General features: G+C 33.2%; 1 protein-coding gene across 10 annotated transcripts in view; it reads left to right on the forward strand.

The window, feature by feature from the left end:
- DMD (dystrophin) overlaps positions 1-16,825 on the forward strand; it is a 2,277,745-nt gene that overhangs the window by 128,582 nt on the left and 2,132,338 nt on the right. For 9 of the 10 annotated variants that reach the window (XM_064364424.1, XM_064364427.1, XM_064364431.1 and 6 more), the window contains exon 1: positions 7,678-7,941. The exons of the other annotated variant lie outside the window; for it this stretch is intronic. In XM_064364424.1, coding sequence (XP_064220494.1) covers positions 7,911-7,941 — 31 coding nt within the window. In that variant the 5' untranslated portion in view covers positions 7,678-7,910. Of the gene's footprint in view, positions 1-7,677; positions 7,942-16,825 lie in introns of those variants that run through there. 10 annotated transcript variants of the gene reach the window in all.

Here is a 16,825-nt window from a genome sequence, read left to right on the forward strand (position 1 = left end):
TTGGGTATCACACTAGTACTGAGTGTCCTTCCAAGACTGAAATGGTAGGGCTGAGCCTGCTTGCTAAAAATTCTTCAGTTATATTAGTTGCAGTGGCTCCACTCCTCACTAACACACCCATTTTGCAATTCTCTGCCCTGCTTTTTGCCCTGGCCTGGAAAGCTTGTCTCTTCAATTGTATCACCAATGCCTCTTGTGCACTAACTTTCACTAACTTTCTTGTAACACTAGCTGGAGATCAGCGGGCAGGGAAAAAAAGGTTTGGATATTTGTGTTACACTTCCCATATGCCTCACTGAGGTCCTGGTTGTGACTGTGCTTTTCTATTGCTATTCCAACATTATTCCTTCACCTCGACATATTAGGCCTAGAAGTAGAAACAAATTACCTCTCTTGCTGCTTCCTAGGTGACTCACCATTCCTTATTTGTTCTCATCAGCCTGCCTATATGTTTGCCTATAGTTCTTTCACTGAATTATTATCTGTTAAATGCGTTTGAATATGCCATCTATATTTCCTACCAGGATCTTCACTAATACAGAATAAGATGTACAAGTATTAAATCATGTTACTGATTCTCAGCTCACTAGCATCAATACATTTCCTTTCTTTGTACTCATAATACCTTTCTTTCATTCAGAAATCTTTTAAAACCTTCATTAGTCCCTACACCTTTACCTCATAAAATGATTGGGAATCAATCTGCAAACTAAGGAGTCATTATTTTCACAACACAGGCAAATTAGTTTTGAGTTTTGCTTATATTTGGCAAGTAAACGTTTTATTTCTTGACTCTATAGATAGCACTGATATGTAGTACCAAGTCCTGAAATCAAATCATTATGCAAGTGTCATTGGCTTCACTGTCTGTGGAAATGTGAGTTAAGATCTTTTCTCATTTTTATGAGCTGTAGCTCTTTCTTTTTGTCCAGCGGAAAAAAATCTGTAAGTTGAAAAATGAACTCACAAAGTGCCAGAAAATTTTAATAGGAATTAAGATGGTGTCAAATAAAAATTATTTACACACACACACACACACACAATCTCTAAAGTATCAACATAGGTGGAGTAGGGAACCTGGACTTTCACTCCCACCTGCAATAATAAGGCAGTACCCTTCTACCTCTATCCTCCACCAGAACAGTCAGAAGGGGCTAACTAAAATAGATATAAAAAAGATCCAGAGTCTAATAATGTAATATACCAAATGCCAAAAAGAAAATCTCAACTGGAATGATAAAAGATAGGAGTCAGTTTAGACTGACATGACAAAGATGACAGAATTATCTAGCAAGGATATTAAAGTAGCCATCCTGGAAATTGTTGAATAAGCTATTTAAAACAGTTTGCAACAAATAAAAAATGGGAAAAGTCAGAAAGAAATTGAAGACATAGAACAGCATGACATTTTAGAACTGAAAATACAGTAATCAAAAAAACAATTTCAATAAATGGTCTCAGCAGTAGAATGGAGGTGAAGAGACAGATGGTAAATCTGTGTGCAGAAAGATATGACAATAGAAATTATACAGTCTTAACAAGAAAGAAAATGATTTTTAAAATGAGAATATTCTCAGTGTCCTGTGGAATTATAATAAAAGATCTACAGTTTATGCCATCAGAGTTTCAAAAAGGGAGGGTGTTGCTGAACAAGTACTCAAGCACATAATGATTGAAAAATACCAAATTTGGTGAAAGACAAAACCCTACAGATTCAAGGAGCTGAGTAAACAAACTGGATAAACCCAAATAAACCAATGCTTAGATGCATCATAGTCAAATGTGAAAATTACTTTTAAAAAATCTTAACAACAGTGAAAGAGAGAAGACATTTTATCTATAGGCAATAAAGTTCAAATGACATAGGATTTCTTACGTGAAACTATGAAAGCCAGGAAGAAGTATGACATTTTTCAAGTGATGAAAGAAAAGAATTGTCAACTTCCAGAAAACGAAAGAGGAGGCAACACTTCCAAATGTACTTTATGAGGAAGAAGTATTTTGATACTAAAACCTGATAAGCACAGTAGAAAAGTCAACAAACTACAGACCGATAAAACTCATGGATATAGAGACAAAAAGACCTTAACATAATTTTGCACATTATATTAAGAACCTAAATAAGAATGATCACTTGATCATATCAATTGATGCAGGGGAAGAAGTTTGACAAAATTCAATACCCCATTTATGATTAAAAAAAAAAAAAGTCTCAGAAAACTAACAATGGAGGAGAACTTCCTCAACTTGGAAAACAACAACTACAGAAATCTTATAGCTAACTTTGTAATAATGATGAAAGAATTTGCAGCTTTCTTCCTAATATTAGGATTAAGGCAAAGATGGTTGCTTCCAGCCCTACTATTATTCATAGAACTGGAAGTTCTAGCTAGTGCAAAAATGCAAGAAAAGTAGATAAAATCATACAAATCAGGAAGGAAAAGTTATACCGTCTCTATTTGCAGATGTTATGATGGCCTATGTAAAATTCCAGGTATTCTACAAAGTTACTCTTAGAAATAATGGGTTTGTTAAGCTCTTAGGATACAAGATCAACTTATAAAAGTCAATTGCTAATGTAATCATGGGCCAGTCTTCATTTTATAACATGTATTGTCTAAGTATAGGCAAAAAAAAGTAATTTTAAAAAAGTATATGAATTCAATGTAATAACAATTATGCTTTACATTTTTGAAAAATGTATGTCTAATTAATTCAACAATTATAATTTTATTCAAATTTAAAACAAATAATTTTCTAATATTATCCCTCCCCAATACTCCCACCCCCTGCTATTTCTCTCCTAGAAATAACTAATGTAGATGACAGGGCTATGGATGCAGCAAACCACTACCATGGCACATGTATACCTATGTAACAAACCTGCGTGATCTGCACATGTACCCTAGAACTGAAAGTATAATAAATAAAAAATAAATAAGATGAAATAAAAATAATTTCAGCTTTTATTTTTAATCAGGGGTACTGGTTCCCGGGTTTGTTACAAGGGCATATTGTGTGATGTGGAGGTTTGGGGTACTGATGATCCAGTCACCCAGGTAGTGACCCTTATACCCAATAGGTAGTTTTTCCAACTGATACCAACTTCCCTCTGTTCCCTCTCTAGTAGTCCCCAGTATCTATTGTTCCCATCTTTATGTCCACTGTGTACTCAATGTTTTGCTCCCATTTATAAGTGAGAACATGCAGTATTTGGTTTTCTGTTCTTGTGTTAATTTGTTCAGGATAATGGCCTCCAGCTGCATTCATCTTGCTGCAAAGGACATGATTTCATTCAGTTTTATGACTGTGCAGCTAACCAAGGAGGTGAAAGAACTAAACAAGGAGAACTACAAAACACTGCTGAAAGAAATGAGAGACAGCAGAAATAAATGCAAAAACATTCCATGCTCATGAATTGGAAGAATAATATTGTTAAAATGGCCATACCGTCCAAAGTGATTTATGGATTCAATGCTGATTTCATCAACTATCAAAGTCATTTTTCATTTTTATTAGAAAAAACTAATTCAAATTTGTATGGAACCAAAAGAGCCCATACAGCCAAAGCAATCTTAAGCTAAAAGAATAAAACAAGAGGCATCACACTACCCAACTTCAAACTATACTATAAGCCTACAGTAACCAAACAACATGGTACTGGTACAAAAACAGACACATAGACCAATGGCACAGAATAGAGAACTCGGAAACAAAGCCACACACCTATAACCATCTGATCTTTGACAACGTCAACAAAAATAAGCAATGGGGAATGCATTCCCTATTCAATAAATGGTGCTAGGAAAACTGGCTGGCCATGTGCAGAAGATTGAAACTGGGCCTGTACTTTTCATTATATACAAAAATCAACTGATGATGGATTAAAGATTTAAATGTAAGACCTCATACTATAAAAAATCCTAGAAGAAAACGTAAGAAATACTCTTTTTTACATTGGTCTTGGCAAAGAATTTATGACTAAGTCCCCAAAAGCTATTGCAACAAAAACAAAAATTGACAAATGGGACCTGAATAAGCTAAAGTGCTTCTCCACAGCAAAAGTAACTATCAACAAAGTAAACGAAGAATGGGAGAAAATATTCACAGAATACACATCTGACAAAGGCCTAGTATACAGAACCTATGAGAAACTTAAATCAGTAAACAAAGAACAAACACATCCATTAAAAATGGGCAAAGTATATGAACAGACACTTTTTTTTTTGAGACAGGGTCTTGCTCTTCATCCAGGATGGAGTGCAGTGGCACAGTCTCTGCTCACTGCAAACCTCACCTCATGGGTTCAAGCAATTCTCCTGCCTCAGCCTCCCAGATGTCTGGGATTACAAGTGTGTGCCACCATGCCTGGCTAATTTTTTTTTTTAATTTATTTTTAATAGAGACGGGGTTCTAGAGATCTGCTACACAATATTTTACTTACAGTCAATAATACCAATACCATGTTGTACACTTAGAAAATTGTTAAGAGTGTAGGTCTCACGTCAATTGTTCTTACCACAATAAAATACAATTTTTAAATGAGTATATTCAGATGCAAATAAACAAATGATAAGATGTTCAATGTCATTAACCATTAGGAAAATTCAAAATTTCCCTAAATTCACTGTGATACAGATACCTATATGCTTAAAACTACTGTGTGTATATGTATATATATATATAATATATATATGCTTAAAACTAATATATATATATATTAGTTTGTATAAAATTTTTATATATATATAAAATTCAGAACACCGAATGCTGATGAAGATTTGGAGAAATTGGATCACTCATACATTGCTGGTGGATATGTAAAATGGTAAAATTTTTTGCAAAATATTTTGGCAGTTTCTCAAAAAAACTAAATATACATTTGCCATAAGGCCCAGTCATTAATTACACTCTTTGACATTAATCTAGAGAAACGAAAAATAAAAAACTACATGATTACTTTTCGGCTTTATTTTGGAACAACAAAAATATCCCACAGTATATGAATAGTTAAAGTAACTATAGAACATTCATGCCATGAACTACCTCTCAGCAATGAAAGGATATAAGCTAATGATGACAACTTAAATGGATCTCAGCACATAATGCTGAAAAAACAAAAGCCTACCTCAAAAGACTACATAAGGCATCATCACATTTATCCAATATTCTTAAAATTACAAAATTTTAGTGATGGAGAACAAATCGATTGTTGCCAGGCTTTAGGGACAATTGGGGACGGTGACTGGTGAGACTATAAAGGACTAACAGGAGGCAATCTCTAAGATGATGAAAGAGGTGTTTATTTGTTGAGATTGTGGTCACACAAATCTACGTTTGTGGTGCAATAGAAATATACATACATATCATGTCAATGTCAGTTTCCTGGTTTTGATATTGAGTTGTAGTTATTGTAGGATACTGTAGTTAATCTTTGGGAGAAACTGGGTGAAGGGTATATGGCATCTCTGTATACCATCTCTGCAAATTCTTGCCAATCTATAAGTATTTGAAAGTAACAAGTTAAAATACATTTTTAAAAATTCTGTGACAGTCATTAAAAATGGAAATTTGAGCAAGTTTTTTAGAGTGGGGCTAATAAGACCTACCAGATGTAGTTATTTTGAGGACTAGAGGAGAAAGATAAGTGATTAAGGGACACAAGAACATACTGTGATGACACAGTCTGAACTGAAATTCATTATGTTTGCTCTAAATTTTATTTTACATGCCTTTCCCTTTTCAAGTTATTTTCAGCATATATCTCCACCTGCATTATAAAATCTTGATGGAAGTATATACATTCCACACAATGCAGAAATTATTACAAATGACAAATAAATTCAGATTATCAATTAAGACTGAATGGCAATTAAAATGTATCTGAGGACATTCAGACCTATCAGGATTTGGTGCTTTAGATATTTCCCAGGACACATTTTTTTGTTACATTTAGAATCACAGTTGTTTTTTAGAAACATACACTTCAGGGTTTCTCAAAGTTGACCATGCATCCGAATCACCGGTAAAACACAGTGCTGGGTCCCAACCCCAGAATTTCTGACTTTTGAGATCTCGTGTCAACTTGCACTTCTCTGAAGTTCCCACGTGATATTGATGTTGGTTTGGGACTGATAAATTGTATTCATGCCTTGGCCTAAACAAGGGTTTACATCTGTAGAAAACTCACAGTACTAGATAAAAGGGGACTTACACACTGGACAATATTGTACCTCATTATATAGAAGGACATCGATGCTAACATGTAGACTTAGAGCCAAATCAGCTGCAAAACCATTTTTCCACTGTTTTCATGTTGTTCTATGAAAATTTTGCTTATCTGCATATTTAGACAATCACACTGAGTGGAAAGGTGGTAACCTACAGAAAAGAATCTATTATGAATGAAGTTATAAATCTATTTTGAATGAAGTAAATTAAGTACACTTACCTTAAAATTAGGCCTTATGTTTTAGTTCATATACATTTTGCTGGGGAAAATAGCAGTTATGACAATAATATTCTAAAACACAAAATGTATAATTAACTATTACGATAAACATCACAGTCTGACTCAATATTTTTTTTTTCTTTTTATCTGTTACTCATTTCTGCGGCAAGCAGTTGAATGTTTGACATAGAAAAATGAGTCTGCCACTTTAACAAATGGTACAATAAACACACTCAAACAAAAATTTTAGTAGGGATTATTATAACTGTAAAAGGAATATCTTTCTTAAAAATGTTACCAATGTTTCCTATCAATTTTGGGCTCGCCTGTTGCATAAAAGTAATAAGGAAGAAGATGAAGAGGACTTCTCTTGGCAAAGAATGATTTACATGCTGAATGACATAATAAAACTGTATTCATTTAATATAGGGAAAAAAAAGCCTTTAATTAGAACCATTAAATGGTCATTAACTCATTGTCTAAGAAAATGGTGTTTTAAGAATTGGCACCAGAGAAATGGAAAATAGAATAATTTGTTAGTAAAGAAGTTTTATCATAATTCACAACTGAAATTTAGGATTTGAGACAAATTTCTTTGCTCCATTATAAGAGTGTTCTTTATTTCAGCAGGAAAACTTGTCCCATGAGACCTACGCACACATTCTGCCTTCAGAATTCAGCTGCTGAATTCTGCTGCAGCTTTTCTTATTCAAACTGTTGGCATCATCAATACATGACTTTTGATTGGATCCCAAGGGTAAAAAATAACTTTGGTAGACAGTGGATACATAACAAATGCATAGATTATTCTGGGCATTTCTTTCTTTTGGTAGAGTGAAATTTCTGGTGTTGTTAAGAAGGGAAAAAATGCATTTAAAAGTCAATTTTGAATCAGGATTTTCTGCTCTGTTGTTTTATAAATTCACATAAAAGTTACAGAAAATATTGTTATGGTTTGGTACTGAATAGTTTTTGTGTTTAGAAGGCTTTAAAAGCAAATACTATGTCCACTGTGCTATTCTGGTTTGGATATTAATCAGAACACAGTTGAGTATTATTTGAATTCACAGAGCTTGCCATGCTGGAAGCACAACCTTATATGTAGTGACCATGGACAGTCCTATTATGGGAAACCAACTTGAGAGAGAAGGCGGGTCACTTGCTTGTGCGCAGGTCCTGGAATTTGAAATATCCAGGGGCCTCTACAGAATCCTGGCATCAGTTACTATGTTGACTCACTCAGTGTTGGGATCACTCACTTTCCCCCTACAGGACTCAGATCTTGGAGACAATTCCTTTCAGAGAAAAACGAATAGGAAAAACTGAAGTGTTATTTTTTTAAGGCTGCTGAAGTGGATTGGTTTCTCATTGTTTTTAAGCCTACTGAAGCAATAAAGTTTGAAGAACTTTTACCAGTTTTTTTTTTTTTTTATCGCTGCCTTGATATACACTTTCCAAAATGCTTTGGTGGGAAGAAGTAGAGGACTGTTGTAAGTACAAAGTAACTAAAAATATCTTTTACTGTGGCATAACGTTTAGTTTGTGACAAGCTCACTAATTAGGTATATTGATTTTAAATTATTACAGTAGCTTGCAAAGAAGCATAAATGTTATATATACTGCATATATATATATTTTTTTTTCAGGTATTATATTTTTCATTGGGAAAACTTTTCAACAGAAATGGAGTTTAAAAGTTTTTCTTTGTGATAGAATTAAACACATAATTTCTTGATTAAGAAACCACTGCAGTTATAGAATATGCAGAATGTCATTTGAGTATAACAGACTATTTTGATTGCTGTGAGATAGTTTGTATATCTGAGTTATTATTTTGATTAGTTGGTACTTCTGTATTTAGTTACAGTTACATAAAGGTTACTGACCTGACATATATTCTCAATTGAACTAATTACTGTATAGGAACTACATGGAGGCCTAAAAGTTAGAAAAAGTTTGTCTGACATATCATGGGGGAAATAAAGAATAAAATGGGTTGGGATGGATAATTGGAAGATGTGAAAATTATTGATAAGATTTAATTTTAATGGTTCTTACTCATATTTACTATTTCAAATGCTTTTTTTTGTAGTGTATTCTGATAACTTTTTCAAATAATTATTTCAAAAAAATGACACAAATAATGATATGATCTATGCTTTCAAATGATCAGATGATCTCTTCTTGGGAAAACAGCATACAAACTTGAGGAAATCCTAATTATATTTCATAGTAAAGTCACCATGTTGTTTCATGTCTATTATGAGCTAGCTTTTCAGTACAAATTTTTAGTCTGGCTTTCATATAGAAATGCAACTATTTTGTTTATTTTTAAGAAAGCCATGATGACTAATGAAGGATTTCAAAAGGGACTGAGGCACAACAGTAAAAATAATGTACGATAAGGACTGTGTGTCCCAAAGAGATGGGACATTATCTCTTCCTTACCTATCTTTGACTTGTGGAATATAGTTATTCTAAAATAGATATGAGAGCAATGCCTATAATTAAGAATGAAAAAATAAATGTCTCCAAATAAGTAATGCTCCACAACTTCTAAAAAAAAGTCAGAAGTTTTGCCACTGAGAAAAATTTGTGGAAATAAGTTAACATTGTCTATGTATTGATTCACATTAAAAGCTACCAGATTTTATAATATAACAGTTACTTATATTGTTTCCTTACTTCATACATCTCTTTTGGCGAGCATCATTATTCCTTTCAGATTGAAAAACTATTATACTTACTATCATTACAAAAATATACATGGTATATATCTGTAGTTTGCAACACACACACACACACACACACACACACACACACATATTTTCATTTGTTGTTTTTATTTCTTTGATATTCATAACTTATAAATACTATCAAAATCACTAGTGATTATATATATATATATTCTACATAATTAAACTCATACACCAGTATATAGTGCAATTTTGAAAGAATAGATGCAATTCTGCTGAAATGAAGCAAGGTAAACCTACACTCTGTTTTGTCATAGATACTCAAATAACTCTCAATTCTTAGAATGTGAAGAAAGCTAATCGCTTCAGGACATGTCCTGTAGGATTTTTTTCACACTGCATTTAAAAAATCAGCAAGTAATGCCTATGCCACATGACAATGAGTTTATTAAGAAAAAAATGGAGATATTCTCAGGGTTATTTAATACATTAAATTTTACTGTTTGGTAACATATTGCTATTCGGATGTTTGACATTTGACTCCAGTTTTAAAATTTGCCTTAGTTTGAAAAACTTACAAAAGTACATTTTGTTGTTTTTAACCAAATTAGTTGCCCTTTAAAAGAGATCACTGTATTGTCAAACACATTGTATTGTTTACTTTTAGAATTACTCAAATGATGCATTGTAAAGAATTATTCAGGTAGTGTATTGCAAACAGACATTTCATTTGAATATATTTAAATGATATAAGTCATCTTGAAGTCTACTAAAATCATCTTTTAGAATTTCATTTGCAGAATCTTTTAAAGGCATCTTAACTATGAAAAAGAGATTGCTAATCTAAATCGATGATACAATGTTTAATACAAAGCTTTTGTTGTATCTTACATGGCATTAGATTATGAAAAATACATTAGAGGATGTCATATGTATGTTACTCTAAACTTTAAAAAAGACTACAAAGTGTTTCATGCATAATTACATTATTTAAGGGAAAAAAGATGTTGGTTGACACTATTCCAGCTAGGCAGCACTGAATTGCAAATTCATAATTTGGGCAGAGATATTAATACAGCTTCCTCCTTAGTCCTATAGTATTCATTTGAAATCCCTGTGCTCCACGTCCTTTGCTACATAGGAAACAAACTGTCAAGTTTTCAACCACTTGTGTAGTTTAATAAAAGAGATTAAAATCATTGTCTTGGAAACATCAGGTGTTTTTCAAAATTCTATTTTATTATCTTTCATCACAATTTTATCTCAGGAGTAAAACAAAGTGACTTCCCAAACTTTTCTTCTCCTTCCACCTTCTATTGTAATATTTTCCTAACTTATTGAAAATGATTTATCATACTTTTTCATCAATTTATTCTTTATTTCATCATACATACAAGAAACACAGTATTTTGGTATGAGTATATATGTTTATATATACACACATTTATATGCTTTCAATTCACAGGGTATTATGTTTCCTAAGAGGGTCTAATTAGAAATTAACCCTTCTTTAAAGATAAGTTTCTGTTCATTTTTCAAAATTTTCTGTTTTAAACACATCATTTTTTAAGCAATTGACAAATGAGACCAATGCATGTTCCCTGTTTGACAAAACAGAACAAACCATGAAGGAAGAATTTATGCGGCCTGAGGTTATACAATTTTGGATGCTATTTTAAGAAAAATAATACATAATTAGACACAGCCTTGGGAGGGGCCATATAAATAAGGCTTTCATAGTTTCTTGGGAAATCACCTCTGTATGAAAAGCTGTGTTGAGATTGAATCTTTTCCCAGTTATATTTTAAAATAAAATTGATGCTAGTTATATTTCTTTAGAGCATTTATTATTTCTCAAAGACAACCTTTTATTTAATGCAGATTAGAGAGTTAAAAGAATTTATAATGGTAGGAATTTGACATTTCTCCCTTTCATTCTGAAAAGATACATTGATTAAAGTGATGTCAAACTCACTTAATAGAGGCGGCGCAGTTATTTGAAATATACAGGGTATGTAATTTGAAGGCACGCCAAATCACAATGACAAGGAATAATGATGACCTTGGTTTATTTTTATACAGTACATTCAGGTTTTGATTGGATTCAGAGAGAGGCAATGGTTTTCTTTCTCAAAAAGTCCTACTGTAGTCCTAGGAGGTTTGTGTTCTGTTATCAAGGCAGTTGGTTCACACTGGAATATTTTGTTGGGAAGGCCATGAGCTGCAATATGGGAAATAAACCTTTTTATAAAATGCAACCAGGTTTCACAGCAGGATTTCATGAAAATATTTCCCTTTGTAGAATGTGCTTAATGCAGTATACTGATCTTCAGAAAACAAACAAATAAGTACTTTGTAGTCTTCACCTTTTCCCTACTTAACACATCTAGAGGTTTCATGCTATAAAATATTGACATGCGTTTGCAGTTCCGAAGTTTCATTTTAATACAGATGTGAAAGGTAAAATGGCAACTCCATAGGGTAGTTTATCATTTTACCAAGTTTGGAGGGATTTTTCTATTTATGCCACATATAGAATTGTCCCTAAAATACTTGTAAAATTTCAAGCTCCCTCTACTTAATACTAAAACTGAATGTGTCTTCCAGAGATTCTGATAGCCCTTTTGAATGGGAGAGTAACTCTGCTATTTGTGAATCATTCCTATACTAAATATAGTTCCAAGATTAATAGCTGAAATGATTTGGTTTATTTTTTCATGAAATTTATAGTATAAAAAGTTTGTTTCCCTCATATATTAAAGCATATTTTAGCATTCAATATGCCTTCATAAAGCAGATGTCTCCTCTAGAGATTCTGAAATACTTTAACACCCAGGGCATAGCCTTTCTCGTTCCCCATTCAAGATTACTTCCTTTAATATGGCCGCCCAGAAAAGACAAAAAAAAAAAATACGTATTTGACTCCAGTATTTTAAGTGTATATAAATTTTCTCAAGTGCAATTCTGATAGGTAGCAGACAAATGAGGATGAAGAAGGGAAATGACTCTGCTGAGTACAGAGGAACAATACACACTGGAGCCTTTTGGAGGGTAATGGGTGGGAGGAGGGAGAGAATCAGGAAAAGCAACTAATGGGTAGTAACTAGCTTAATACCTGGGTGACAAAATAATCTGTACAACAAACCCCTATGACATAAGTTTACCTATGTAACAAACCTGCACTTGCAGCCCTGAACTTAAAAGTAAAAAGAGAGTCTTCATCTCATGGCCTTACAATCTCTACCTCATTCCTGTTAAAAACACAAAGACCAGTACTCCCTCTTTTATAAATCACATCTTCCATTTAGGCTGCCCTTTTGAGAGAGAATTTCTATTCAACTCTGAGCTCAATCTTTATTTTAATCTGACATCACTCATTCGAAATACTCGGGAATTTCAGTCGGCAACGGAACACACAGAGCAATTTTCTGAAGTCCTACAATCTCTGAAGGTGACTTTGCTGCATAGTGTATGTAGTAATACTAAGCCCTGAGAAAACCAATGTTCTTAGCAGTCTAGATTTGGTTTAGAAATCAATTTATTCCTGCTTTCTTTTGTTATCTTTTGCCTTCTCCCTCAATGCCTCACTTTCACTCTGTCATTATGCACCCCGTTCCTCACTAATGGGAAGTGGGGGAGAATCAACAATTACCCTTTAATTGAAATGAAGCTGTCATTTCCTTGTCATGCTGATAAAATGTTGTTGCTGTTGTTTTTTTTTTTTGTTGTTGTTGTTGTTCTTAAATGACTCTTTCAGAGTTTTTAACTCAGTATTTTGATTACATAGAGTTTTAAGGAAATAATTATCCATGAATTTAAAATGTTAGCAAATTGATTAATTTTCTCATGTCAATTTTGAAATCTGGAATATATCTAAGACTAGTGAATAATATCTAGGTCTAGTTGCATTTGAATAAAAGAATCTGAGGAAGAGCTTTGCCTTTATTTTTGTATATTATTCATTTTAGTTATTTATTTTAGTAGAAAAATGTGGTTGTGTCAATGAAGAGTAGAAACATTAAAATGCATTATTAAAGCCAATGCTTGTCCACGTAATGCAATGAGAATGTAGATATCTTAATGGTTTTTTGAAGAGGATTAAGATAACTTTAAAGCAACTTTGAAAAGTCAGATGCTTGCATTGTGATGTTTTTAGTTTATATTTAATAAATACGAAAACCATACATGGGCATACCAACAATGAGGAATTCACATATATATCATGAAGTCTTTTGCTAATTGATTTTTCAACTTTTAAATGCTTTCTCCTCACTATCGTGAAAATTTTTATTGTTAAAAAGGTCAGTTTTAACTGAGAACAATTACCATTATACTGTCCCATATTATTTCCAATTATGGGCAAATAAAACCGTTATCCTTTAAATGTTTTTACCCTCTTCTTGGCTTTTATTTTGTTTTGTTTTAAAGTGTTCTCCCTTCTTCCACTCTGCTTTTGGCTAAGACTGTCATAGAATCAGGACTATAAAAGGGCATAAACATCAGTAGCTTTTTTCTCATTCCTGGCACTCATCTTTATTTGCACACAACTTGTCTCTTCCTTTATCAGATTACACTAGCAATAGTACCTTAGCTTGAGCTCAGCGCTGACTTAAAGGGCAAGAGAGTCAGTACACTGTTACAAGGGCAGATTTTAGTCTTGGAAGCTGCGTGAGGAAAAATTAAAGAAATAAGAAAGAAAAATCACAAAATCAGAACTGCCCAGGTATTTTCATCAAAGGCAAATTGAGTAATTTCTTTTTATGTTAAGTGCTTAATAGGGATGCATTAGAAATAAATTGTTGACTAAGTGAACAAAATATTATCAAAATAGTTGAGTAAGTAAAAACATAATAATCTGTAAAAATGATGAATCCAATGACTCTCACATATTGCAAAATAACTAGGAAGGAAAAGGGGAAATTAGACTTTAAAGAGCATAATCAGATGCAAGCAATATTGGCTTGTAGGCGGTTAACTAAAAACGCTTACGGGAAGCTCAGACAGCTGGGGAATCCTGATTTAGTAGAGGCTGAAGGGCAGGGCATGAGCCATGTGAACAGCTGCTGAAGAGCTAGAGGATTCCTTTGGATTAGGTGTACACACCCCATCTCTAATGGGCTGTCACAGAGCACCAAGTGTTATCACAGAGATTCGCTTTGCTCAAGCCTATGGCCTTTGCAGTGCTTTACTTTAAATGTCTGAAAATGGATTGGCTCTCAAAATAAATCCAGAAATAAAAGTAGCAAAACAAGTGACTCTCTAAAATTTGTATTGTGTGGTTTTGGATGACCACTGTTTAAAGAAGGAACTTACAGCTGATGATTTGTTATCCATTTATTGAATCATTTGTCCATGCAACAAATATACATATTAAGTGCCAATTTTGTGCCAGGTACTGTGCTATGCTTTGGAGATATTCTAAACAAGTGAACTCAAAGAGGGACTAGCATTTCAAGGAGGATGTGCATATTAAATACAAACATTCAGACTACTTACATTGCATTGGGGATAAGGGCTATAGAATGAAGCACACATTTTAATAAGAATGTATAATAGGGAGGTTTATACCAGCCTTGGATATTAAGGAAATACTTGTGAGAAAAAAATATTCAAAGCAAGACAAAGAAGAATGAGGTTAGAGTATACTCATCCAAAAGAAAAGAGGGAGCAAAATGTCCCTGTCAGAGGAAGCAACATTTCGGAATGTGGGAAACGGTACAGAGAAAGATCTAAAAGGACAGTTTTCCTAGAGTATAGTGAATGTAGGAAAGTGTGGAACAAGCTTGCATGTGAACTGGCAGGCTGGGGTCCAATCATTCAGAGCTTTGAAGGTTATAGGAATTATTTTTCTTTTTACAGTAAAATCAATGGAAAGCCTTATGAGTTTCAGGTAGAACACTGATATTAACATATTTGCATTTTTTAAGACTATCATTCTGTTTTGTGCAAAAGAGATTGGAAAATGCTAAGGGTAGATGAGGACTATCAATCTTCTGAAGCAATTATAGCAGCTCCTCCAGGTGCAGAAGAAGGTGATTTGCACTAGAATGGTTATAGTAGAGATGAAAGAAGTAGATCTATTCAAGATTTGTTTATGAGATAGAATCAGTAGGAATTGGTGTTGTATTGCATGCTGTGTGCTCCATGAAATGAACAACTGGGTGGATAATGGTGTCATCTGCAAGGAGATTGGAAGGGAAATTGGAACAATGGGAAGAATCAGGGGTGTAGATGCTAAGGTTTTAGTTTTGTTTTGTATTTTTATGTAGAGCATGGGTATTGTGCCTAGAAATGAAGTCATTATTAGGGATTTAAATATGCAACTCATGGAGTAGATGAGACCAGCTAGAAAGATAATAGAATGTGAAGAGAAGGAGATGGGGAATTCATTAAGGAAGACAAAAGCACTAAAAAAAAAAAAAAAAAAAAAAAAAATCAGAGAAGACACATCTAGATAAAGTGATGAAATTTGAAGGAAAATAATATTTCCATAAAGAGGTCTGTTCCTTTCAATCTCCAGTTTAATGGCTTTATGAATGAGGATCCTACTTTTAGCACCAGGTGTCTTGGTTTCCACAGTCTCTACCATCTATTTACCCCTAATTTCCTCCCATATTGCTATTTCTGTGAATATTACCAAAATGTTGCCTTAGTAGAAAAGCTTCAATAAATATTTAAATTGTATAATGTATTCAGCTTTTTCCTGTACTCTGCACTTCCTAAAAATACCTTCTTCGGAAACCCCATTTCAACTGACTACTGTATAATGAAATGAGCCTTCAGTGTAAAACATTTATCATAGTCTGAATTTCAATTGCTCAGTCAGAATTGTTGAGTAATATGAATAATCATCCTTTAGAGAATACAGAATTGCATAGATATGACAAGGTAAGTTTGCACTTTATTTAATGCTATTTTAGTTAATATAGGTGCTTACTGGAGAAATGTCTAAAAATTCTGGAGGACCATTAGTAAAATTGATTATCCCTCTATCTGCAAAAATGGTAAAAATACCTAGAAAACATTGACATTTCAGTTTAAATGAAGTCAGAATCATAATAAAGGGATGGAAGGCATTTGAGTAATTGAATCTAATCATGAATGAGTATAATGTACTTATCAGTTAGCTTTGGGGGAAGTAAGAGTAGATAGAATAGTAATATGATATTAAGCAACTTTTTTAACATTAGGTTTTTAAATTACTTATAACTCAACATTGTTGAACACCTATGTTCTCTTTGCTTTTTATGACATAGCAACTCTAAGAGAATAGACACCCACATATGTATACGCATACAACTACTATAAAATATCAATAAAGTTATAAAGCATGGTACAGATCAGTCATAAGTGATTAGTTATGCATAGTGTGATTATAGACATTCTCATTGAAGAATCCACTTTTATAAATAGACATAAGAGTATGGACATACAGAAATGTGAATTAGAGAATGATTGCAAGAAGCAGTGAGGCAAGAAGGAATAATGAAACACTGATTTCTCCTACATACACAGCTATTGACAGTACCTTGTGTGTGCATACCACTATTCTAGATTCACCTAATCTTCAATGTTAATACTGTATATACCATTTAACAAGCCTGTAATAAGGGTCAGGCACTTCTCTGAGTACGGCACGTATGTATGAGATAATTTCCATATTATCTCCAGAAGGTAA

This window comes from Aotus nancymaae, unplaced genomic scaffold (assembly GCF_030222135.1).
Source record: "Aotus nancymaae isolate 86718 unplaced genomic scaffold, 86718_ANA_hifiasm-v0.15.2.pri h1tg000058l, whole genome shotgun sequence".
Taxonomy (NCBI): domain Eukaryota; kingdom Metazoa; phylum Chordata; class Mammalia; order Primates; family Aotidae; genus Aotus; species Aotus nancymaae.